This window comes from Blennius ocellaris (assembly GCF_963422515.1).
Source record: "Blennius ocellaris genome assembly, chromosome: 1".
NCBI lineage: Eukaryota > Metazoa > Chordata > Actinopteri > Blenniiformes > Blenniidae > Blennius > Blennius ocellaris.
Window position 1 is genome coordinate 18,549,309 of NC_137650.1, and position 24,888 is coordinate 18,574,196.

At 40.6% G+C, this 24,888-nt stretch overlaps 1 protein-coding gene across 1 annotated transcript; it reads right to left on the bottom strand.

The window, feature by feature from the left end:
* Positions 1–1,565: 1,565 nt before the first annotated feature.
* spata17 (spermatogenesis associated 17) lies at positions 1,566–21,395 on the bottom strand (the record flags this gene model as incomplete). The annotated part of the gene is made up of 8 exons (XM_080500602.1): positions 1,566–2,349; positions 5,744–5,983; positions 8,649–8,772; positions 14,799–14,902; positions 17,989–18,039; positions 19,623–19,704; positions 20,825–20,914; positions 21,307–21,395. The coding sequence occupies 8 exons, from the start codon at positions 21,393–21,395 to the stop codon at positions 2,179–2,181; spliced, it is 951 nt and encodes a 316-aa protein (XP_080356728.1). The 3' UTR covers positions 1,566–2,178.
* Positions 21,396–24,888: the final 3,493 nt, after the last annotated feature.

Sequence of the window (24,888 nt, forward strand, 5' to 3'; positions counted from 1 at the left end):
ATCCCTAACACGTTAATTGAAGAGACTGTGACGTATTGCAAGAAAATATGGAAGTTGATGACACTGTTTTTATTCTCAATTAATTGGAGTAAATGCACTTTACTTTTTCTGTGAGATGAGTGGCAGTGTACATTTTACTGATACGTCAGGTTATCTCTGATGGCTTTCATTTTGTCATTGTCATTACCAATGCACCTTGCAAAGACTCCAAAATGTACCAAGCAATACTCATTTCACTTCCCCAGCGTCTGTTGTCACGTGGAGAAGAGCCCCATTCACCCGCCCACTCACTCCCCATACTTATTTATCTCCACTTCCTGGGGCCGTGTTAGTTCACCACCACCACCTCTCACTCTCTCTCTTTCTTGCTCTCTCTCTTTCTTGTTTCCGGACAATTGGTTCTGGGTGCTGGTGGTGGGGGATAAGGGGTTGGGGTGGAGCTGCTGGGAACTGTGTGTGTGTGTGTGTGTGTGTGCGCACATGAGAGTATGAGCACTTGTGTATGTGAGTGTGTGTGCTGGGAAGTGAGCTAATAAAGGACGGTGATCCATGAAAGGCCTTGAGCAAAGACACAGTCAATTACCTAATGCCTGGACCAGACCGCAGGGCCCATGCACACACATTTTCTCACTAACGTACCTATACACAGGCACACACTCACATCCATACATATACCTCATTTACGTATACATGGAGAGGGGCCAGTGGAGGGCATAGCTGGGAATTGTGTGAATGCATGTGGGTGGGTGTACATATGTGTGTGATGGAGAGTGGCGATTTATTAAATTGCTGTCACTTTTGACAAATTTGTGCAACACAATTTGAAAGGTTTAGGCTGCCGCGCTTCTCTGTTTTTCCTCTTTTGTTTGAGGCCAGAATTATACCTTTCATGAATTGCCATAAAGCCATGACAGCTATTAGACCACTTAGCACACTGGATGGAGAGGTTGCCTCACAATCCGGCTCCAGACGTGGCTTTACCTGACATTTATTTACTTTGACGCAAACTCCTCAGAACAACTATCCAAATACAAAGAAACTCATGGCAGAGTTTGATTACAAGTTCCTTCTTTTTCCTTAAAAATGTTGTATTAGTTACATTTAACAAATGATAGCAGCCCGAACTGAACTCATCATATTTGGAATACTCCATTGTATGTGGCAAGCAATAACATAATGAATGGACACAATTATTACCTACCTGTAATAAAGCCAATTATGTAATAAAAGTTTTTTACAACCATGATTGAGTGAGCTGCAGGTTGTATCCTCAATGAATGAAAATGACTATTCCATCCACTAGACCAATTTTTCTTATGCAAACTGCAAAAAATGGCTTCCAAGAAATGCAGTCTTGCGAATGCATTATCACATTATTTGCTGCAGTTGGAACATTTTGAAAGGAGATTTTAATGTGACTTAAATCAGTAAACAATTATTACCTTATTGGCAAATGTTCTTCTGGTAACGGATGAAAAATCACACACACGCTCATACAACTGTGGTCATATAAACACGTTTATTGTTTACATTAAACACAGTCACAAGTGGCAAATGAACGCGTTATTGTTGTCAATTACAAATTAAAGGTTTGTGCTCAGAGATCGATTTAAACTCACGCTCTCAATCCATGGTAAATAGTGTAACGAAGTCTCCTTACTTTAGTTCAAAGCTTGTTTTAGTTTTAATTAGGAATCATGCACGTGTGTGTCCACGGCAGACAGTAAACTCATTACCACTCGCAGGCTAATCTGCTCCTCTGTATGCATGCGAGTGTGAAGCACTGTTATTAACCCTCCGTTTGATCCTTCTTACACACTAATTTCCCGACTACAGTATTAAAGACCATCCACTTTTTTTTTTTTTTTGCCACGCCAGGCTTTATCAGCCTTTTGTCCCACTGCCACTAAATGACTTAATAAGCAAGAAATCTTTTATTTTTTTCTTTGATGACTTGTCAAGACAATGTTTTGCAGTACCGGGCTTTCTGTGTATTGGGGGTTGGGTGGGATTCACATACCACTTATCATACCACTTGAAATTTTAATCTTTTCCAATCTGTAAACTGTGCAAGGTAAAAAAAAAAAAAATGTGTGGTTGTCTTGATGAGCTTATTGACATCCAGAAGAATACTCTACAGCGTGAGCATCAGCTTTTTTTTAAACTCACAGCTTGTGTTTATATGGACCAACACGGTCCCATTTTGGCACGGGGGAGTCTTACCGACTCGTATTGACGTCGCTGATTCTGGGCCTCCTCTAGGTGTGTGTAGGTGGTCTGGAGGCACAACATCATGTCAGGACAATGCACACGCTGCCCCCACATCTCTCCCGACTTTCTGAAGAGATCCTGGAATAATATCACACATGGAGAGACGAGAGTATGAGTTGGATAATGACCACTGCACCTTTCTGTTACAGTCCCCACACGTTTTGCTTTCTCGAACCCTGATATCAGAGGTCAGCGCTCTTTCATTATTCTGTGTGAAAGGTCAAGAGAGATGTGAAGCAATATAGAGAGAAACAACAAAGAAAATATATAAGGAAAGGAGGAAAAAAAATGCAATCATGCTGCAGAGAGGGTGAGGAACAAGGAGAGTCATAAAATGTGCAACAAGTGCCATGACCACAAGATCAGTGTCACTGAACTGACGACGTATTTTTAGAAAATGTCCCTGTGATTGTAATGAAATACATATATACAACATCAGGGCCATATGGTAATGTACTCTTGCACACTTTCTTCATATCAACAATATTCCCAGAGCAAGTCCGGGCTGGGCTTTTCTGTGACAGTTTGCCTGGCCACCTGTCCAGGATGTACCCTACCTTCACCCACAGTCAGCTTGAATCACGTCCAACAACCACCAACCTATTGTAAATAAGTCTATCTAGATGATGAATAGATGGGTTCTCTTAAATACGTTCAATGTGCAAACGTAAATGAAATGTAACACATATAAGTCTCTTTCTACTCTGACTCAACTCATCCAACTAATGCGACATCACAGATTTTTTATGTTTTTTTTGTGGGGGGGGGGGGGGGGGGGGGGTTCACTTTCACAAACAAGTCAGCTCAACTTTAAACAGCTGTCTGTCATCTTAGTTGTTGTGCAGCTGACATTGCGATGCCTTCCCTGGAGTGACTGGAGTTTCTGATATGTATCAAATTTGCAAAGACAAAGAGAAGTCATCTTAAGTTTTGGAGCGTCTCGTGGCTAAACCTTATGTTTCCCTGACATCTCCATTTCACCATCTCATTTTTGTTGCATTTATAATGTTTAATATGCAGGATGGTAAAAACATATTTAGTCCAATAGATACTGTTTCATTGCATTAATGTGAGAGTATGCCACTGCCACAAGTCAAATTCAAGAGAAATCCAGCAGACATTTTCCAACCCAACACACGAGGAGGTATAATAAATAGGGGGTATTCCATTTATAGCATCAATTATTAACTGCAGCATGAAATAAGACTAAATCAATATTTGAAGTTAAAAGTCATGTGCACATTTTGAAGAGTGCAGATTAACTTGAACGTTTCGCTTTGTTTAAGGTGACCTTCAGTTGTTGTTTGCTGTTAAAAAAAAAAAAAAAGGAGGGAGAATAGGGGGGGGGGGGAGCGATAGAGGGAGGGACAGGGACCCTGTCCTTGCTCCTATCACCACGGGATCAGTGGCCTGCCCTGACCACTTCCACAGCCAGCACCTCAACCTTATCCATCACCACTAGATAGTTATCACACTAGGGATGGAGGAGTGCGGGGTGAGCATGAAAGAAAGAAACGGGGACTTCCTGCACTCACGACACACCCAAACACGCACACAAGCATGCACATGCATAACATCAAAGGCAGACAGAACGGCAGAGACGGGGGGGGGGGGGGGGGGGGCAGGTAAAAATGTAGATAAATAAAGTGTCTTGTTCACCGTAGCATCTTAGACCTTCTGGACGCTATTAATGAACTTCCCTCACCATGCCAGCTGGATAGATGTATGTCAAGTGCAGCTAATAAAGTAAGACAAATCCACGCCTCATTTCTGCTCACTTATGTTTTACATTACTTGAAACTAATAATAGGGAAAGTACTTTGCCATAAAGAGCTCCAGAGCGTAAATAACACAAATGGTAAAATGGCTTCTCGTCAAGCCATCAACTTACACATGCACACACATGCGCACACACATGCGCGCACACACACACACACACACACACACACACACACACACACACACACACACACACACACACACACACACACACACACACACAAGCAGAGAAAAATGCACAACTTCTACTAACAATCGCGCGGCCGTCTGTGATTTATCGTACTGTAATATAATTTCTTGCTCTGTAACAGCCAAGAGAAATGTGCAATTAGCTCCAGTTCAGCTGTCACACTGCTTTAATGCACCACTCAAAAAGAGTTTAAACGTTAACACTGAATAAAGCAGACACTTGTAACAGTTATACTATCACAGTTAATGAGCGACTCTTCAAAACGGTAATTCCTAACAACGAAACAACTGCATTGTTCGGTTAAAGAACACCATTAAGGGACACTGAAGTTGAAGAGAGTTTAATTGGACCATCTATTTATTACATAATTACCTGCTTGCTATTCCCTTTTGTCAAAACATGCATGAAAAAAAAATGATTTTATTTATCATTTATGACTTTTGCATGTGTATTTGGATGGCTATTTTTGGGACATTAATTGTCTAAATGCAATATTTGTAATAACTGTTTTTTTTTTTTTTCTTCCTTTCAGTCCTTTCTTGCAGACAACTCTGGCTAAAGACTAACAAATACCAGAGGGATATTTTATGATAGTAAAACTAGAACCTTTGAAATACCCCCCTCAAAAAAGAACAGCTTGTCTTCGCATCATGCCAGCCTATTGTATTTCAGATAAAGAAGTGAACTAATTACTCAGAACAAATCACTGTGGTGACGTATACGTCTCCACTTTTATGGAACCAAATCAAGAGTAAAATGTACATATCTTTTGGTTTTGTGAAACACCCGTCGAATCTGAAATGAAGCCACCAACCTGCCCAGGGTGTTTGTTTGTCTCTTCCTAAAGGTACTGACATGGCATTTCTTTTTGAAAATGGAGACAGTGAGCATTGCTGTATCATTTGTTTTTCTTATATTTATCATTGGTAAAGTTACCATATTTAAGTACATTAAATGATTGTGCTGTGTATTAATGCTATATGAATAAAACACAGACGTGTTTTCATTGCTCTCTGAAGTGTCCCCACAGAGACCTGCGTTTTGTCCCCATAAGGAAGACGTGTCAATATATCACTATATATTGTCAGGAATAGCCAACACACTACGCAGAAACACACAGACACACAAACATTTGATAATACCACACAGCTACACATAGTACTCAATGAAATACAGGCACTAAAAGAGTCTGTGCAGTCACCCCCAAGAGGGCCGTCTGCCGTGCTTTAATGATGTCATCCTTCTTTAAAAAGAGTTTTAAAGGATCTCTGCTTTCATCAAGGACCATCCCTCAAGGGGCAATAGGGGGAGGTGGAGGGGCTTTAATAATTAGTGTGACACTTTTAAAATAATGCCCTCTTCTACCTCTCACACATGTTTTAATCCTTTTTCCACACTCTTCTGCCTCAGTCTTCACATCTCATTGTCCTAATAATGCTACGTATCTGTTTTTAAAAAAAAAAATTTAATGTTTGTTGTAGTGGTAGCGTTTACCATCATCACCTGATCTGTCTTGCTGGTGATTGGAGGCAATGCGGGCCTGGAGCAGCAAGTTCTTGTGGTTTTCATCCAAGGGGATTTGGGAGTCTCAGTGAAACTGGGGTCAGTCGAGCCATGGATGCCCACGGGACAAGCACTGTCCCTGGAGGCCAACTTGGTCGGGGTCTGGTACTTGACCTGCCTCAGTAGTAACTCCATCTCATGGGGGGCTGTACTGAATGGAGAACTGAAGACTCCTGGGCGCTGAGGAAGAAAGTGCAACATTAAAGAAACAGGAGATTAGTACGATTAAAAAAATACATGCTGATATAAAACATTACAAAACAATTTGCATTATATCAAGAATCACTGTGCATTTTCTTCTTTTTTCTGCCAACAAGGAAACTGCAAATAATAATAAAAAAAAAAATGCATGTAGAGCATGGCATCGAACATCTTCTATACAATTTAATAAACATGGGAAGAAACATGAGAAGAAAGACCTCCTGCTAACCGCACATATGCCTGCAGGGAGGGGAGAACACCAACCAACAATATAACAAAGTTAGACTTTGAGGCACATATTGTGACTCTCACAGCCTTGCTCATTAGTGTGCACCTCTGCTCATTTCACATGACTTTGTTTTTATGTATCAGGATCAGATGTCATTGCTATTTTTTTTTTTTTTTAATCCACATAGAATAATACATACTAATTTTGTTTATGAGGAGGGCTACAACATAAAAAAACAGCCAATACATTTAATGAAAACCAACAAGTATTTAGACTTATAAAAAAAAAAAAGTTTTGATTGGTTCTGTTAACTTTGTGATAAGGAGACAAAGTTACAGGAGTGTGTTTGGTGGTGAAGTACAGAGTCTGGGCTCACACCTGAGTTGGGACTATTTTGTGTGGCATTCATATGTTGCTCATGAGCCTGTGTGTCTTTTCACTATGACTCTAAGAAAAGCCACACAAGCTCAAGGAAAACTGTGGCAGACAATTCAACTTATTTTCACAATCAGAAGTGCTTGTGTTAGAAGAACTGGCAACTTGACGTTGTCAGTGAATACGAAGGTTTGTAAGTTATCGTGTGACTGTCGATCTCTGCTCCACAGATGGAAAAATCTTTCCGCCTGTCGCCTACTTTTCCGCATACTTTTTTTCCAAGAATGAAATTGAATGTCCCGAGAATTTAAAACATACAAATAGGTAAACAGGTTCTGATATTTCACCATTTTAGTAATAAACTACTGTAAGCAACTTGTAACTGTGGCAACTGTAAGAAGTGCCCGACACTCAAAATAGGATAAACCCACGGGATTAGGAATAACTAGTATTCTTGTTATTACTGTTAATTAACTGTTATTATTAATAAAATATTTAACTTGAATGTCACCACATGAGAATACATGCGTGCACACACACACACATGCACGAATGCACAGATAAACAAAAACAACACGCACACAAACACGTCCAAAAGTACCAAGCTAGCTATTGGAAGAGCAATGATGTTGACCCCAGGAACACAGCATCTCTGTCTCTGTCAGAGGGACTTGGGGCCTTTTGGTAAGCTGTGTGTGACCGTGTGTGTGTGTGTGTGTGTGTGTGTGTGTGTGTGTGTGTGTGTGTGTGTGTGTGCGTGCGTGTCTGTGTGTGGGCTGAGGTCCGAGAAGTGAGGAAGGATGAACTGTGTGGGGGAGCCATCTATTCACTACTGACAAGGTCAGAGCTACGAAGGGAAAGAGTCCCCTACCATATGCAGAGAAAAAGAAGGAGCTATGGAGAGATAGAGGAAAAGAGATGGACAGAGGACAGGTGGAGCACATAAACCTTCCTACATTTCACATTGGCATCTTCATATTTTAACCGTTATTTATTGAGAGACAGAACAGCACCAATGCACATAGCCATTCCAAAAACATTTGAAGGATAAGGCAATATTCAACAAAATGCAGACCTAAGTGATCCAATACCTCCACAATAGTAATAAGTTGAAGCTATGAGTGAATATCTGTCAGAGTTGAACACCGGGTACCTTCAGAGATTAGGTATTAGACTTGATGATGATGATGATGGTCGCACAAGCTTGGATCGAGAGAGAGAGAGAGAGAGAGAGAGAGAGAGAGAGAGAGAGAGAGAGAGAGAGAGAGAGAGCAAGAAAGAGAGAGGCCCGCTGGTGCTGAATCAACAGTGACCAGTGTGCTTTGTCTTCATTATGATCCCAGTGGGGAGTCACAGAGATGCGTGGATGCTACAACACACACACACACACACACACACACACACACACACACACACACACACACACACACACACACACACACACACACACACACACACACACACACACACACACACACACACACACACACACACACACACACACACACACACCTGTGCCAGGGGAAGTACTAAAATACTACACTCAGCACATCAGAAGAGCCATGAGGACACCTACTTACTCATGTGTCGGCATACACACAACTCAACACCACACAGCCCACTTGTGTTTACAAAATGAAAGAGCGATGACTTATTTTTTTTTTCTCTGCAACTGTTTTCCTGAAGAACTTGTGTCAAGTCGTTCTTCACTCGGTGCCTGTGTGAGTTCCTGCACATTCAGCTTGTCTGTGCCTGTACATACTGTATATCGACGGACGCTCCCTTAAATGCACGTCACATTTTCACATGCACTTCCCTGATGACCAAACTTTGTCAAATTCATCCATGATTGAAGCCACTATTGCGGATTTCAATGAGCCAACCTGTGATTCGAACGGCAGGACTCTGATAACGAGTTTGTAATAAGTGAGTACTCCTGAATTTCACGGTTGTGTTTCATTTTTTTGTTTGACAAGAATGAAAATGCATCATTTGCATATGGTGCATGTGTTGCTGCTGTTCTAAACCATGGAGACTCACCTGCTTTGTGCTGAGGAGATGGTGTAACCGATGCGCTTGGTACACTTTGGCAGTCTGCTCTTTTATCTTCTCTCGATGGTTTCTTTCCTGTTTCTGAAGTTCCTCAAGCTCGTCAAGCTCCGTCCTATAAAGGAACAGAAATGACATGACATTGATATATACACGTGAGCTCTTTAATTATTTCTTGCAAAAAGAAAATATGAATAATTTGCAGCCTTCAATAGTAGCTGGTTGGTCTACATTGGCACATCAGTTTATTATATTTAGAGAGTCCCAGAATATGTCTGCTAATGATTCAATTTACCCGTGGCCACAGTGTTTTTGTCACTTTGCCTCTACAAATGTTAGCTCTGCTAACCCTAACCCAAACCTAAGAGTTCTTTAAGGAGAAATGACAAAATATTTCAAAGACCAAGTGAAGTTGTTATTTTACACAATGATGTTTAGATGAAGATACCACCAATCAAAGGCTTGTTCACAATATACACCAACAAGCCACAACATTATGACCACTAACATGAGCAATGAATTCACTTGACCAGTTGGTAGGTGAGACATATTTGGCAGCGGAGTCACTAACACTTTGTCCTCAAAGTACATGAACGAGAGACTGGGTCAGAGCATCTTCAAAATTGGTCAGCAATATTCCCTATCTACTGAAAGTGGTCTAAGGAAGGAGAGTGATAAACAAGTGACATGATGCCAAGGCACATTAGTGCAGGTAGTCATGTGGAGGGTCCACGTCACAACTTCTCTGACTTGATATTTACTCCTGTTATCGTAGCGCCAGATAACGCAGCACATCTTCACTGGTGGATTCCGTTCCTCGATGGCTCAGATCTGTTTTGGCGGCATACAGGGACCTATTGGGCACTAATGTTGTGGCTGATCTGTGTAATTCTCATGCGAGCATGTATTCTGCAATAGTTTTTGTGCATTTGAAACACAGATGTCTGCTACGAAGCTGAATTCCCTCAATTGCCCTTCAGATGAACAAAAAAAAAACTAAACTGTCTAATCACAGTGAGACAGACATGGAAAGATGGAGTAGCTGTGGGAGAAAGACAGGGGAATGAGACTGTGCATGGAAGGAAAAAAGCAAAGTGAGAGCGTGAGAGGCTATAAGTGGGAGGATGATGGATATATTTCATCACCGCAGCCAGGACAGGTCTGCTCGTGACATCTGTTAAGCGAAGCTGGCTAAATGGGATGCATTAAAACCCCATACACAGCAATTTCATTCCACAATCACAGAGCCTTATTGTTACAAGGGGCCAATAACTTAAGAGGAGGATTGGAAACAATTACTAAAACACACATGCACACAAAGCTCAGAGTAAAAGCAATCTAATTCCACAAGTGCAATACCAATAAGAATTTAGCCATAGCTCATGAACAATCCTAGGACTTTTTGTCTTTTCCTATCTCTCCTTTCTTTTCCTCTAATTCTTCTCTACGCTTTGTTTCCCCACACAACTTTAGTTTTCAATTACAAGGCTTCAGAGAGGAATCAGGATATCCAAAGTGCAGCTGTAATGTGAGGTAACACATCCTGCAGCGACTGACATTTAAAAAGAAATCACAACGCACTCTCATTGCCTTTGCATTTTCATTCCTTCCTCAGCACCAGATTAAATTACAAAATAAATGAAATATACAGAGCACTGTGCTTGCGTGTGTGCAGGCAGAAAAAGAGCAAGTGTAAACATGCATATGTACCATTAAGCAAAGTAATTTAATATAGTTTGGATAAATATTGAGGTTGCTTGGCCTCTATTTGTCCACCTGGTTAACTGGGATATTACTTATTAAATGTAAAAAAAAAAAAAAAAAGTTCTGGTGTATAGTGGGGCAGTGTGGTTCACAAACCATTCGGTGTCTGTGTGCACATCGATGTATTTGTGCTTGCTCGTGTATTAACATCACATTAAAAATTGACTGCCAATGTTTTGGGGGTCAGGACCTGTTTTAATCTGCCTGAGCAAAAGAGTTCGTTTTTTTTTTTTTTAGATTGCGCACATTGCGTGCGTGTGTGTGTGCGTGTGTGTGTGTGTGTGTGTGTGTGTGTGTGTGTGTGTGTGTGTGTGTGTGTGTGTGTGTGTGTGTGTGTGTGTGTGTGTGTGTGTGTGTGTGTGTGTGTGTGTGTGTCGCATTGAATGGGTGACCTTTGCTTCCCTGCCCCCAGCTCCAGTGTTATTAATTGCTGTGTAGTGGACAAAAGCCAAACAGATTTGTAACGGCTGAAGGCACCTCGATCTGTGTCGACCCAACCAGCCGCCACAACATACAACCCTCATTAGCCCTCTTCGGCAAAAGGCTCAGACCCCGTGTGTGTGTGTGTGTGTGTGTGTGTGTGCATGCATGTATAGTAAAGTGAAAATGGGGAAAAAAATGCAGCATGAGTCAATGATGTTAAGTTAAAAAAAATAACTATCTTAAAAAAATATATGCAATTAGTTGATAAAATACCCGCAAAATTCCCCCAAAAAAGACACATCGGCTCACAATACATTCATCATTCAATATGTATATCTGGAATACAGATATCCTATTGACTGAAGACATTAAGTGACTTTTCCATAATTCCAATTCTTTGTGCCATGAAGGCAAACGTTACAAAATTAAATGTATTAGATCACATATCACATATTTCTGCCACCAATCATTTGTTCGTTGCTATTTAAGATCAATGCTGATGCTCAATGATAATCAATACGTCAAAATTTGCTGTCTTGCAACAATGTGTTTCAAGTGTAAAACACAGTTTTCTCTGTTCTGATGAAATGATTCTGTGTTTTTGAAGGACAACTGACCATTTTAACAGCATGTATACCTTTCTATTGATATGTTATATTCACAATATCATAGTACAGGAGATTCTGAGGCTTTGATAAAAGTCCTCTTATGTGCTGAATTAGCCTGATGTGTTGCAAGTCTACCAAAGAGAAAGAAAACGGAAACGCTACAAAGTCAGTGTTTCAGTGTTAGTTGTATGAAATCAAATCTTATACTCTGAATTTCTATGATTCTCAAATTGCATTTTCATGAATTCTTTTTAACATGACAAACTATAACATTTAATCACTTATTCCCTGCATAACATAAAACATGGCCTAAACACTGCGACTGCAGATTACTCTTGACAGCTGCTGAACTGTTGAACAAGCAAACCACTCTCAAATGACTGAAACCTCCAGTGACATTTTCACCCTGGACTTTTAACTTATTTAAATGGATAATATAGTACTGCTATATTTCTCACTTCTTCCTCAATAATTTACTGTCTAGTTCACAACAGGGCATCAGGGATTGATGGGATATCATAGAGTGAGGCATTGTGGGACAGAAGGCCACACCTACGGTTGCCCGGGCCAGTGTCAGAGCCCCTAATTGGCCAAGTTCTAAATATTTAATAGAGGCTTGACCTGATTGCCTGTTTTAATTGCTCCAATTGAATGATTCAATAGCTGGCATGGGAGGGAGTATTCAAGTAGTCAATTCAGACAGTGACCAGCTCAATGTATTGAGCCTTCAACATCCTCTTAACATGGGCTTTCCACTTAAGTGACTGACTGATTAACTGACTCTTAAAGTCACGGAAATGGAGAAAAAAAAAATCCCCAAAACAATGAAAAGTGTAACATTTCTTGAATTGTGAAAACAAAAACAAGGAATTGCAAATTCATACAAAACTTTAATACTTTTTCCCCATTGTTTCACTCAGAAAAGTAATTTCCGAAGGAGACAGGGAAAGCAGTGCGCCTAAATTATACTTCCAACACACACACACACAGGCACACACACTGAACATATAAATCCAATCACAAAGAATAAGTGAACTTGTCTGCACCCAAACTGGATCAGAAGGAAAGAGCAGCAAAAGAGAAGCTGACGCATAGAAGTGGAGAGTGATCGCAGGGCAGGCCCGCACTCTCTCCACCATAGCAGCTCTCCTTTCATGAATGTCCTTGAGAGGGACACAAGAGAGGGAGGAATGAAGAAGGCTGGAGTAAAGGGAGACAGGAAAATGGGAGAGAGAGGGAGAGAGAAAGCGTCAGCACCAGGAGGAAAGGAGAATGAAATCTGTTGTGGCTCAGCCAGGAGACCGCTTTTTATACTGTTTAGGATAAGTTGAAATCTTTTGCCTTGTTGTGGCCAGACTACAGAGAGTATTATTTATCTGATTATGGCAGTAATAATTACCCAGCTGTTTATTGCAGATAGAGGAATAATTCATGCAGTCAACAGGCCGTTTTAGTGGCAGCAGCGATGACACCAGCACATTTAGTAAATATGCAAAGTGGGCTTGCTCCGCTTTCCTAATTGCCCCCATCGTCCCACTGCATGCTCTTATTAAAGCCTAGGAACTTTAAGTGTCTCCCTGACAAAGTGATAAATTGTTGGGGTATCAAGAAAAACTGTGGTAGAGTGGAGACTGCGCTAGGGTCTTGACTTCATTAGGCTATGCAGAAGGAGAGGAAGGATGAATGAGGATGGACAGTGAAACACAGTGAACCTGTGGTTGAGCGAGACGGGGAGAAAGATATAGATCAAAATAGATTGTAAAAGAGAGGGAGAAAGAGAGATTCAAGAGATGGAGATTAAGGAAGGGAGGTGAAGAGAGGGCAATGGATAGAAATGGAGGGTATAAGTGGCACGGATAAGTTAGAAGCTGTACCTAATGAAATGACACAGATAGCGCAATGCTGGGGAAATCCGCCACAACAAAAAGAGACTGTAAAACAGGCAGAGTGAGAAAAGACAGAGAGAAGCCTGGCAGTGTATGTATTACTTCTACATCATTACCATGCACAGCTGATCAGTCTCACTAAATGGGGACCATTAGTCCAACTTTGAATAATTTATGCTGTGGTCTGGACAGACAGACAGACTTCGGGAGGGATGGAGTGTGCTTGGTGGATTAAAAAGCAGACCTTCACAGGGTGAGTGATCAGCCAGCGAGCGATCTGAGGGCTCAGCAGCTAACACGGAAAGGATATTTTAAATAAACGCCGGCATGGCGTTAATTGATCGTGACCCCAGCAGCACTAAATAAACATGTGATTAACTGGAGCGAAAGTGACCTCAACACCCGAGACCACTGTGGAGGAGGGGCTGTGTGTGTGTGTGTGTGTGTGTGTGTGTGTGTGTGTGTGTGTGTGTGTGTGTGTGTGTCTCACACAGTTGGAAATAAAACAGAAGGACTAGTGAAACCTGCAAAATGAAAGATAAGATTCAATATACTTCATGATGTTTAATCATATATTTTTTTTCTTTCAAAACCCACATGCTAAAGGCAGCAGTGTTCAACCTGCGCTGATAAACACAGGTTTTCATAACACAAGGTATGATCAGTTGTACATAGAACATAGATCAATTTATACATGCTTTTTATTACTACTTAATAATCCAAAGTAATTCATGGTCAAATTTAAATGGGATATGTTAAGGAGAGTGTCAGTAACTGGTTAAAAGTGTCAGAATATTTAAAGTAGTTATGCCTGTGTAAGTCTGCGTTTGTGTGCTCTGACACTCCAGTGGAAACACTTTCTTGACGGACTACACCAGCCTAGTTTCTCCCTCCTCCAAAAGGGGCAAGGAGCACGCAGTAAAAGGTGGATTGCTGGTGGGGAAGTGAGGGGGGGGGGAGGAAGTCAGTGATCCAAGGAGCACTTTAACAAATTTACATTTAATTTTAGCAGAAGCCTAAAGATATTTTCGGGTAAAATATATTAGCAACATTAAAAACCTGACTATTACCTAAACGTGATGGTTTTTTTTGTCAAAAATAAAAGATGGCGTATCTCTAGCAGTAAGCCCCGGAGCACAGGATGTTTTATTAATGCACGTGCTGCGGTTCAAATCAGAGGCTAATTTTTAATTTCTTCACATCGTTCACCTCTCTCCCTCTCTCGTTGCCTCAAGCTTTTTAGAGGACTTCACCTCTCTCTCTCTCTCTCTCTCTCCTTCCCTCCCTCTCCCCCCTCCCTCCTCTTTGTCTCTGTTTCATTCCCTTCCACTTCCATTCCTCCAACCTGAGTCCCATTCATCATAAAAAAAACAGCTTTAGCTTAAGGTTTTTGAGATACTATTAATAACTGGCCACTTAAAATAGAAGAGATATTAAAATATTTTATTATTTTTACTTACCTGACGAGGTTATTTGTTACAGTGAGGTTTTCCAGATAACGTTTTCGTGCAAAGAAGTTATGGACGTACTTCCTCACGAAGAAACCCCTCCATCTCTGCTGGATCTGTGAAGGATTACAGAGGTTTTTTTTGTTTTCTTTAACAAGGCTGTTTACCATAGAGGAAAGTGTGGAAGTATAACAACTATCTTTGTGAGTAAAAAATAAAAAGAATTAAGCCATTTTTTCATAGCAGTCATTATAATCAATCCTGGGACAGTGACTGTGTTTTTGCGTTGTGGTTTTGACGACAGAGGAAATATAAAGCATTAAAACTTATACATGTAGTGATAGCCCACTTTAAAATCATGTATTTTAATTGTTGTTGGTTTTTTTTTTTGCCTTGTAGTGAATATGGGACAATCCAAGGTGGGACAGACAACTGTCATAGCTCCATATATTTCACTGTATCAATCCACACTGATGGAGGAGGCAGCAGATTAGCTTGCACACACCCACACACACCACTGGACCATTTTAAAGCAAGGGGGCGGATGTCCTTCAGACTAATTAGGAGATTAAAACAATGGCAGGTAAAAGAATAATCACACTATGAGAAGAGGGAAGAGGAGAGAATAGGAGGAGTGGAGGATGGGGGAAAAACAACAAAGAGCAAAATGAGAATTAGCATTGATCTGCCAGTCAATAGATAATTTTAAATAAAGTAATTGCCGCCTCCCGAGTTCTTGCTGACCTTTGTTGACTAGTGAAATCGATGCTGTTGAATCTAATACAAATCCGAGGTGCAGCATGTAAACACTGGTTTCTATTACGGCCTTAATACATTATCCTCTTTTAGCTACCACATCGTGATAAAGACAACAGGAGAGAAGAAAAAAAAAAAGAATTGAGTCAAAATTGATTCAAAGGAGATGTCACAAGGGGATTCTGAGATGATTGCTTCTCCCTTGGCTTCTGTCTGTCTATCTATTTACACAATGAATACTTCTTGAGTAAAATAATACAGATGTCCTTCATTCATGCAATTCTGCACAGTTCTTTTTCCGTCAGTTCTATACACGGCTGCCTTGTGTCACAAGGAATGACTTTGATATCCATATATGGAAACATACTGTGTAAGTTCAAGATATATATATATATATATATATATAAATAAAATAATTCAACAGGTACCATCATAAAAATGGTCTTGGTGCACGATGTGCTTCTGCAAACAAACCATTTTGTTTAAATAAGTTTTATATGTTTTAACTACAAGTTTCAACTTTGCAAAGTTTTAAGTTACAAGTAATAGATCTGTTTGGACAATTCTGTCTCTGGATTTGCCCCATATCGTTTAAAGCTGTGGGCAGTGCACAGTGCAGTGCCCTGGGACCAACTCCACTTCTGAGGTCAAAGCGTTGGTCAAGGGCAGTGGGAGAAAACTGGAGCACCTGGAAAAACCTCAGACAAACAGAGAATATACGGAGCACAGAAAAGACTAATTTGGCCCTTGTGGGGGTTTAAATACAAACCTTTGTTACATCGTTAACCACTGAGCCATCAGTCCTTTTCACCTAATCTGCCAATAAGTCTTCTATTGTTTTATTTACGAAATTGTAGTTATTCTAAATGGGTTATAAAGGCCTCTCTTTTCTGACTTCAAAAGCTTTTGCTTCGCTCTACATGGTGACATCACCATTACCATTTCACCCTGTGACCTAAACAGCTGGGTTACACAACACTGCAGTCGAGGTTTCTCCCCTATAATGTGTCATTTATTAAAATGGCAAGGTGGACAGCTTTTTTTTGTTTGGGTTTCTATCTTGTGTAAAACTTGAAGCCCACCATTTCCAGGATTTCCACTTAATATGAAAATATTATAAACATTTTTGTCCAGCTGGGAAGCGGCACACCCTCTTCAATAAACACCAGTGGGGTTTTTTTGTTGCACAATAAAACCCTTTAATAGTTTAGGCAGAGAGAAACCATTAGCCAGAAAAGAAGACTATGTGGAATTGTAAAAATATAGAGTTTCTGAGCAAGATCCTGACATAAAAATGCCAAAGCATCAGTCACAGCCTCAGTGGTATGATTTATGAGTTGAACAGTAGGAGCTGCTAAGAGGATAAAGAGAAAATTTGATAGACATAAGCTCTGAGGCAGAATAAAAAAATAACAATAAATGGCTGTAAAACTGACCAACAAGTAAGATATTCAGAATATGTGAAGGAGTCAGAGGATAAACCGTAGCGGAACAATGTTACATGGGAAAGTGCTCTGAGTGAAGGCTCACATTACTACTAATATGATATAGAATTATATATATTATATATCACTAATATCATAGGGGGCTTTTCCACCGGTAAGAACCAGGGGCTAGTTCGGCACCAGGGCCAGACTTGGCACCAGTTCTTTGTCTTTCCAATGCCAAAGCACCCGCAAAACAGGAGCGAACCCGGTGCTTTTAACCATAAAATGTGCCTTTTAATGGCGTCACGTGAAAGAGAACTTTGATCGGCATGTGTTTATGCAAGTTTTCATTATAAATTGCTTCATTAAATTGCATTCTATCATTCTACACCTCCATTCATTCTGATGTTGAAGCATTTGATTCAGACACGTCCAGAAATAAAGTGAAAGAAGCAGAAATTCACAATGCAATGCCCAAATGTTGAAAAATAAACCCCAAACTCATTGACGCGTATTGTTGAAAAAAAAGAACAACAGAGATACGAGGAGACTCAAAGTCTGCATCCGAGGTTCAGGCCAGACTAGATGGAGCGACCCGGACCAAACCGATGAATACAGTCTGTCTCCATCAGTGACGTATCACGTTTTGGAGTGACGCAATTGCTCATTTAAGAACTGGGCCTGGCACTGGCCCTGAACTAGCTCCTGGTTCTTTTTGGTGGAAAAGCCTAAAAGTGTTCTGAGATATATGATACCAAGCACCAAAGAAAAAAATTTTTCACCTGATTCTCACAATAATTACATATCAGTTGAAGGGGTGTCACCAGGATATCACACATTTTTAAAGAAAATAAATGTTCTTTGCCTGAGTAAAACAAGGGGATTTATATGATCTATTTTTTTTATAACAAAGTGCTATGATGAAGTGATTATGGGCTGCTATTCATGGGGCCTTGCCATTCACGATACACACAGAGCAACAGAGTGTCCCCCCACCAAGACACTGTGGTGATATTTACCCTGACCGCCTTCTCCTCATAGAAATTCATCTTCATGATAAAATATGCCGCCTGTGAACACAAAGGAAAAGATGGTGTTACATCTTGTCTCCCAGCCCTCTGATCTGTCCACAGCAGGCGTCAAAGATAAAGAGCTCTTTATACATAATACATTGCACAGAGAAAGCACAGATAGGGCCACTGAAGAGGGGAGGGAGGAGGGAAGAGGAACGGGGCAGAAAAGGAGCGAGGGAACGGAAGAGAGACCAGAGCTGAAGAGAAAGAGTGAGAGAGAGAGAAAGAAAGAAAGAAACTAAGAAGGAAAGAAAGAGAGAGGGAGAGAGGGAGAGAAGGAAAGATAAAGAAGGAACGATAAAGAGAGAGTGGTTAGTGGGACTTTGTATCAAGGGGAGAACGGCACTCTCTTAATACACCAACGCAGACAAGGGCCAAGAAAATCTATGGTAGTCAAGCAGTGCGCTAATGGAGATGTATGACGGCCAAACGCTCTCCTCTGGATTTCATAATCAATGACAGCACTGCCACAGAAGAGACTAACAAAAGACCAGAGAATATTCAGCAACGTACTCAACGAGCCGCCACGCATAAAATGTGCCAGTTGACCACTGGGGCACATTTCAGGAGCAAACTGGAGTGTCGACAATAAAAGGGATTCATATCTCAACGCGTCTTTTTTAATAACGACAGGGAAGAGAGGGAAGAGGGGATGTGTGTCTGTGTGTGTGTGTGTGTGTGTATGTGGGGGGGGGGGGGGGGGGGGGGGGCACAAAGACTTGAAAGGAGGTTGTAAATTCAGCTTGATGTTTTCAGAAGAGTCTTTGTGCAAGTCACATTACACATTATAAGATACGCAACAGAGGAATAGACAGACGTACAGAAAGAGAGCGACCGAGGAAGTGTAGGACAGGACCGCTCAGGGCTAATTCAAAATAGCGCTCTGTGGAAATGTTGAGTGACTCAAATTAGCGGTCGTCTGTTTCTAAATGAGACCAAACAGCCTCTTTTAAGCCCATATGTGTATTGTGACACATCCTTCATTGTTTATTTCAACACCCCACCCTTCCATTTCTTGAACGCCTCCCAAACGGCGGCTGGCAGTTATGCTTTAGCAAACAGTCAATTTACAGGCATGATAAATAGCTTGTTGTGATACGTTTACAAAACTCAATCCAGGGGAAAATTATATGTGAGAGCGCTGGGTATTGGATCTGGTATCAACAATCTGTTCAATTAAGAAGCAGTTGGAGGCAATATGCCGAAAATGGCCTTGTTTTACAAAAAAGCCCGTGTGTATACACACACACACACACACACACACACACACACACACACACACACACACACACACACACACACACACACACACACACACACACACACACACACACACACACACTTTCCTTCTTTCCATTTCTTATGACACTCTCTCTAAATGCATCCCAGGAATTGCGATATAGATGGAATTCCTTATCACATTGCATCACTTTTCCTAAGTGCTAATTTCCCAATGTGTAATGACTGAATTATTTTTCTTAAGGTCAGACGGTGGGACTTAGGAATATAGCAATTGAATTCTAATGCATGCTATCATAACATAATCAATATATCTATAGCTGTTCCAGGCGCTGGCTTACCTTCACCATTTGTCTGACACGTGCCCTTGCTCTGAAGCCCCGCCATATTTTCTGTATAATGATCGCCTTCTTGTGCAGATGGCTGTAATAAAATCATGTTGGAGAGAGAATTAGGCGAGTATTCTTAGGAGCTCAAACAAAGAAAAAAGCCTGAAAAAGTTATTCAAAGGAAAATTAAACAGTGGATTTCATTGTTGGACCGTTAACTGTGAGGTTTATTGTCATAAATCCTCCAATCCAGTGTTTTAAAAAGCAAGAAAACATGTGTTTCTATAATTATGAATGGAGAGGTAGCCGTTCACAATATTCAGAGAACGGAATTAAAAAGGGCTATTCTTATACATGGCAAAGTAAAAATGCCCCCCCAAAAAATGACTGCAGCTATAAGCGCTGTTCTCCTTCATGGGAAAAAACAATGAAGTGAAGACTTTTTTTGCATACCAATCTTAGGCTGTAAAACGACTTCAATTAAAAGGTCAGGGAAACATTACACTTCCAAATACAGCTCTCTCTCTCTCTCTCACACACAAAGAACATCCCTGCTCTTAGCTCTTCCAGGCTTTTCGATCATGTCCGATGAGCCTTTCACCCCCTTTAGTCAGCAGCACACATTTGTATTCATCTTCAAACATACTCTAAATGCAAGTCCACTGCGATTCTCTGCCTCCAATGAGGCCATCAATTTCCAAAAGGCCATTTATATGCCCAGAAAATCAATGCTTATAGTGGGGATAGTACAACCCTGGAGTTGCACTTAGGCAGCTAAAATTGTTGCTAATTATCCACTTAACGCATTGATCAATTAACTAAAGTAATCTGAATTAACCTACTGTCTGGAAGTTTGTCTGCTGACCCTGCAGAATGGCACTGGGGTCACAGTATAGGAACAAGCACAGAGATATAGACATTCATTTCTCTCTGTGTGAAAGGAGCACAGAGTGCAAGCCACATTTATTCCTTGAGGCCATTTGCAAAGCTCCAGAAGTGGGATGATTATGGTAGTGAGCTAATAACAGGGTTTCCCTTGAAATTAACTCTTAAAGCCCTATATAAATGTTTTGTCAGTGTGTGACAGTAAATGTTTCATACAGAGAGAAAATCAGTGTGTTTACCCATCACATATGAAGAAACCTCCTAAGTCTATTCTTCTGATTATAGAGATTCAAGTTGATAACACACACACCACTCATATGTTAGTGTACCTCAGACAAGCCTGCACCTTGCAAGCTCTGAACCAGCTCTGAATCCGGATTGCTGCCTGGTTCTCCTTCTCTCTGGCTTCTTCTGCTTGGCTGACATGCACATGAAACATCACAAAATGATGTAGCTTGAGTAAATTCACTGTAATTTTGCACATTACAGTTGAATAATGTGAAAAAAATTCACGGAACAGAAGCAACTTCTGTGGCCACAAGTGCTGCTCGAATACTACTTTGACTGCGAACATAAAATGTACACAATAATATAGTCTGAAGCTTTGTCAGCGAGCGTTTATCTAATAAAAAAAAAAACATTGTCACATAACGGTAGACAACAGTTCACTGCGTGCCTGATACACAGGTAGCCAGGTTACCAAGCAGAAACAGGAAGTTGTTATCATTACATTAACTAGCCGAACCTCGTGCGACCATAATGAACAAAACATACTCTACTCAAATCGGAGCTATATTTTGAAGTCACACACCGGTTTCTGTGAAAATACTCCTTTTTAAACTCTTTAAGGTCACTGTTTATCTTGAGAGGTACCGATCTGTGAACAAGGAGCACCGCCATTTCTCTCTCGACACCGGAAGTCACGTGATCAAAATACAGGAAGTAAGACTGAGGTTTTTTCTACACAGCATAAGTAAAAGTAAAAGTATAAGTGCCTCTTCTTGACGTCAAAGTTACTCCAGAATGCGAACAAAACCTACTAACCTCCTTTTCAGTCTCTCCTTTACAGACATTTACACAGGATTTTGTGTATGCTGGAAGGATTCGCACAATTACTTTCCAGTCTTCTGTGTGTTTTTTGGCTCACCCTTTCTTACAGTTTCAGGTGATTTACGTCACTGGTTATACAAACATACCAGCTCCTGCTTTTAAATGTGAAAATATTTGTATGGTTTTGTAATTAGGAATTATTTTAGAGGACATATCAATTAATACTATTGTCATTTTAGCAACATTTTTTAAATGCAAAATTTGATTTCCAAAATGGAAGCCATTTTTTTCCAATGTATTTCATAAAGAACTGTGTTTATTCTTCTCATCACTGAAATATATAAAGAAACACACTGCTGTGAAACTCCTCAACATGGTTTAACATGTGAAACTCTCCTATTTGATATTATTGGTCGTACCTCTTATACGACAGTTGAACTCCATTATTGTACAAAAAATATTTCTTCCGCCCCAAAAAAATCCAGCACCAAAAGAAAAAGATTCCTTTCTTTTAAAAATATCAGAGAGAAATGGCGGCGCTCTTTGGAGTACAGCTCTCCCGTTTAGCCTTATAGCAACTTGTTTACTCCGAGAGAAGTTTACTTGTTGTCATGGTAACAATGCAGTCGTCGCTCAAGAACCAGGAAGCGCGAAAGAAACAAACACGTGCCGAGTTAAACTTGTGTAATACTGTTTGTTATGCTGTTAGTCTGCTAGTTGACTGGAGTTACATAAAACAAGAACAACATAAAATATTTCTTCTGTTTGTAATGTGCTGTCAAAGTGTACGTCACAGCTTACCTGTTATTTATTTATTTAATGCACGATGAGATTCAAATTGAATTCAAAAACTAAAAAAAGAAACAATTACAAGTGGCTCATTGAATATCGAGAGCAGTATGTTGTAGTCCTTTTTCGAAAATCAAAACGTTTTGATTTTTTTAAATTTTTGGTAATGGGGGAGCAGTTATCCTGACTTCTAAAAAAAAAAAACCCAAAAAACAAGAACTAACAAAGCTTCAAATACATGTATCAATCTCCATTAATGAACATAAACTACATAGTTTAAAAAAGAAAAGCAAAGCAATTCCAAACTTATTGTTTGACATTTACTTATACTTATATTAAATTAAATTGAGCTGATTTTGTCATCAGTCTCCAACCCATCACCATCTTATGGATTGAAGCGAAATCCACTGCAAATAACATGGGAGTAAAGAAATTGCAGGCATTTTTAAAATGCCTTCCCTGTGGATGTAGATTGTGGATCTGTGTATTGATCTGCTCGCTGCTTCACTTCATCCAAATATTCCTTCATCCATTTCCCTCCTTTCCTGACGTTATCACCCTTCATCATACAGTTATCAGTTTATTTCTTCCTGCTATTCCTTCCTCATTTCCCTTCATCTTCACTCCACTCCTCTTCAGTCATATTCTCCTGTCACAATCATCCCGTCAGGTGTGTGTGTGTGTATGTGCGCGCGCGCGCGTGTGTGTGTGTGTGTGTGTGTGTGTGTGTGTGTGTGTGTGTGCGTGTGTGTGTGTGTGTGTGTGTGCGCGTGTGTGTGTGTGTAAGAAAAATATATTTCTGACCAATGGTCAGGGTAGAAAGCTGTCTGTATTACAGATTACTCCTTAGAGACAGGAGAAACGACAAATAGTGAAAGTGAATGAGTACATGTCATTGCCTGTTTCTCTGTTAGATAAGCAGCGTGCTTGTTTGAGAACTATATTCTCTCTCTGTGTCTTTCTCTGAGGCCAATTTGCTGTCTGAGAGCCACCACAGCGGTGAGGAGCAGTAGGCAGACGTCCTAGGTAGAGTTATGGCTGGAGGGTCGAACCCATGGTGGCTTAGCCCATCCATCTAAGGGCGGTAGGAGGGTGGCCACCCTGGTAATTACTGGAGAAATGGTGTTGTGACAAGAGGCTATGAACAGCATGTGTGAGTGAGAGAGACACGCACACTGAGATTTTTAGAGAACTGTTGTTTTTGACGACACTGTAAGGATGTCTGGAAGCTATTCGTCCTGCCAAAGCACTGATTAGGTGTCACCAGATGAGTATCAGTGAAAGAAAGATACAAAAAGTAGAGGAAGAGCACTTCACAAAAAGATATCCTGTTTACACTCTTGTCTAATGACCCACTTCCAGACAACTCTGAGTAACATGTTGTCCGTCCTTCTACAAATACTGCATCTTTTCAACAATCCTCCTCTGAACTTCTCCACCTTTCCTTTCCTCCCCATCTGTCCTTATCCTCTGTCAGTTCATTTTTTTGTCAGTCAAAACATTTTCCTTGCTCAGTGAGGCAATGAGTTCTTATCCATGATTACCCATATAGACTCTCTATCTGCCTCTCTCTCTCTCTCTCTCTCTCTCTCTCGCTTCGTCTCTCCATACGGGGCATGTCATTTAACATGCCTCCAGTCACCTCTCACAGTCAGGAAGCTCATCCAGCCAGTCATTCTCCATGCCCATTGTTCCTAAATGAGGGCCATATGCGCTGTGGCCAGCACTGGTCATAAACCGCGCGCACGCACGCACACACACACACACACACACACACACACACACACACACACACACACACACACACACACACACACACACACACACACACACACACACACACACACACACGTCCATGGGTGTGTGTGTAAGGGACTGTACATTGCGCTGCACTGAGCTTGTGTATGAATCATTATTGTGTGTGTCAGTGTTTGACTGATTATATGTAAGTGTCTGTCTATGTGGGCCTCTCCATGCATTGTTCGATGTGTCTGTGGATGCATGTGTGTGCCCACAGCCACAGTGGGGTGCAGTGAAAAGAATGTGTGTTTCTCGGCAGGGCCAGTTCGGCCATTATTATTAAACATCTGTCCACAGCACATTAATTCCCCCACTCTGACGCATCCCTCTCTGCCCAGGGATCACTTAATTGAAATCCATAATGACTCTTTCTTCTCTTCTCCCCCACACTGAGCAAAGTGAAGTAGGGAGATATATTTTGGATGAAAAGAATATTTGTATCAGCAATTATCCAATCATTCTATGACCCACTAGTGCACATTTAACACACCATTACAATTTTATGTTGGCACATAATATCTCAATTTTGTATTAAAAAATAAAAAAATAAAAAAATCAACATCATAGTGGCTATATTTAATAAGACATTTCACTCATGAACCAAATTAATGCATTCCTTTTGCTCACACCAAAGTGTTTAAACATTAAAGAAAATACCTGACAAAAAAAATAGATACAACGTGGAAATGGAATTAAACTGATTTCTGAAGGAATGGGCCAAACAGAAAAGCAGTGTGCTATACATACTGTATAG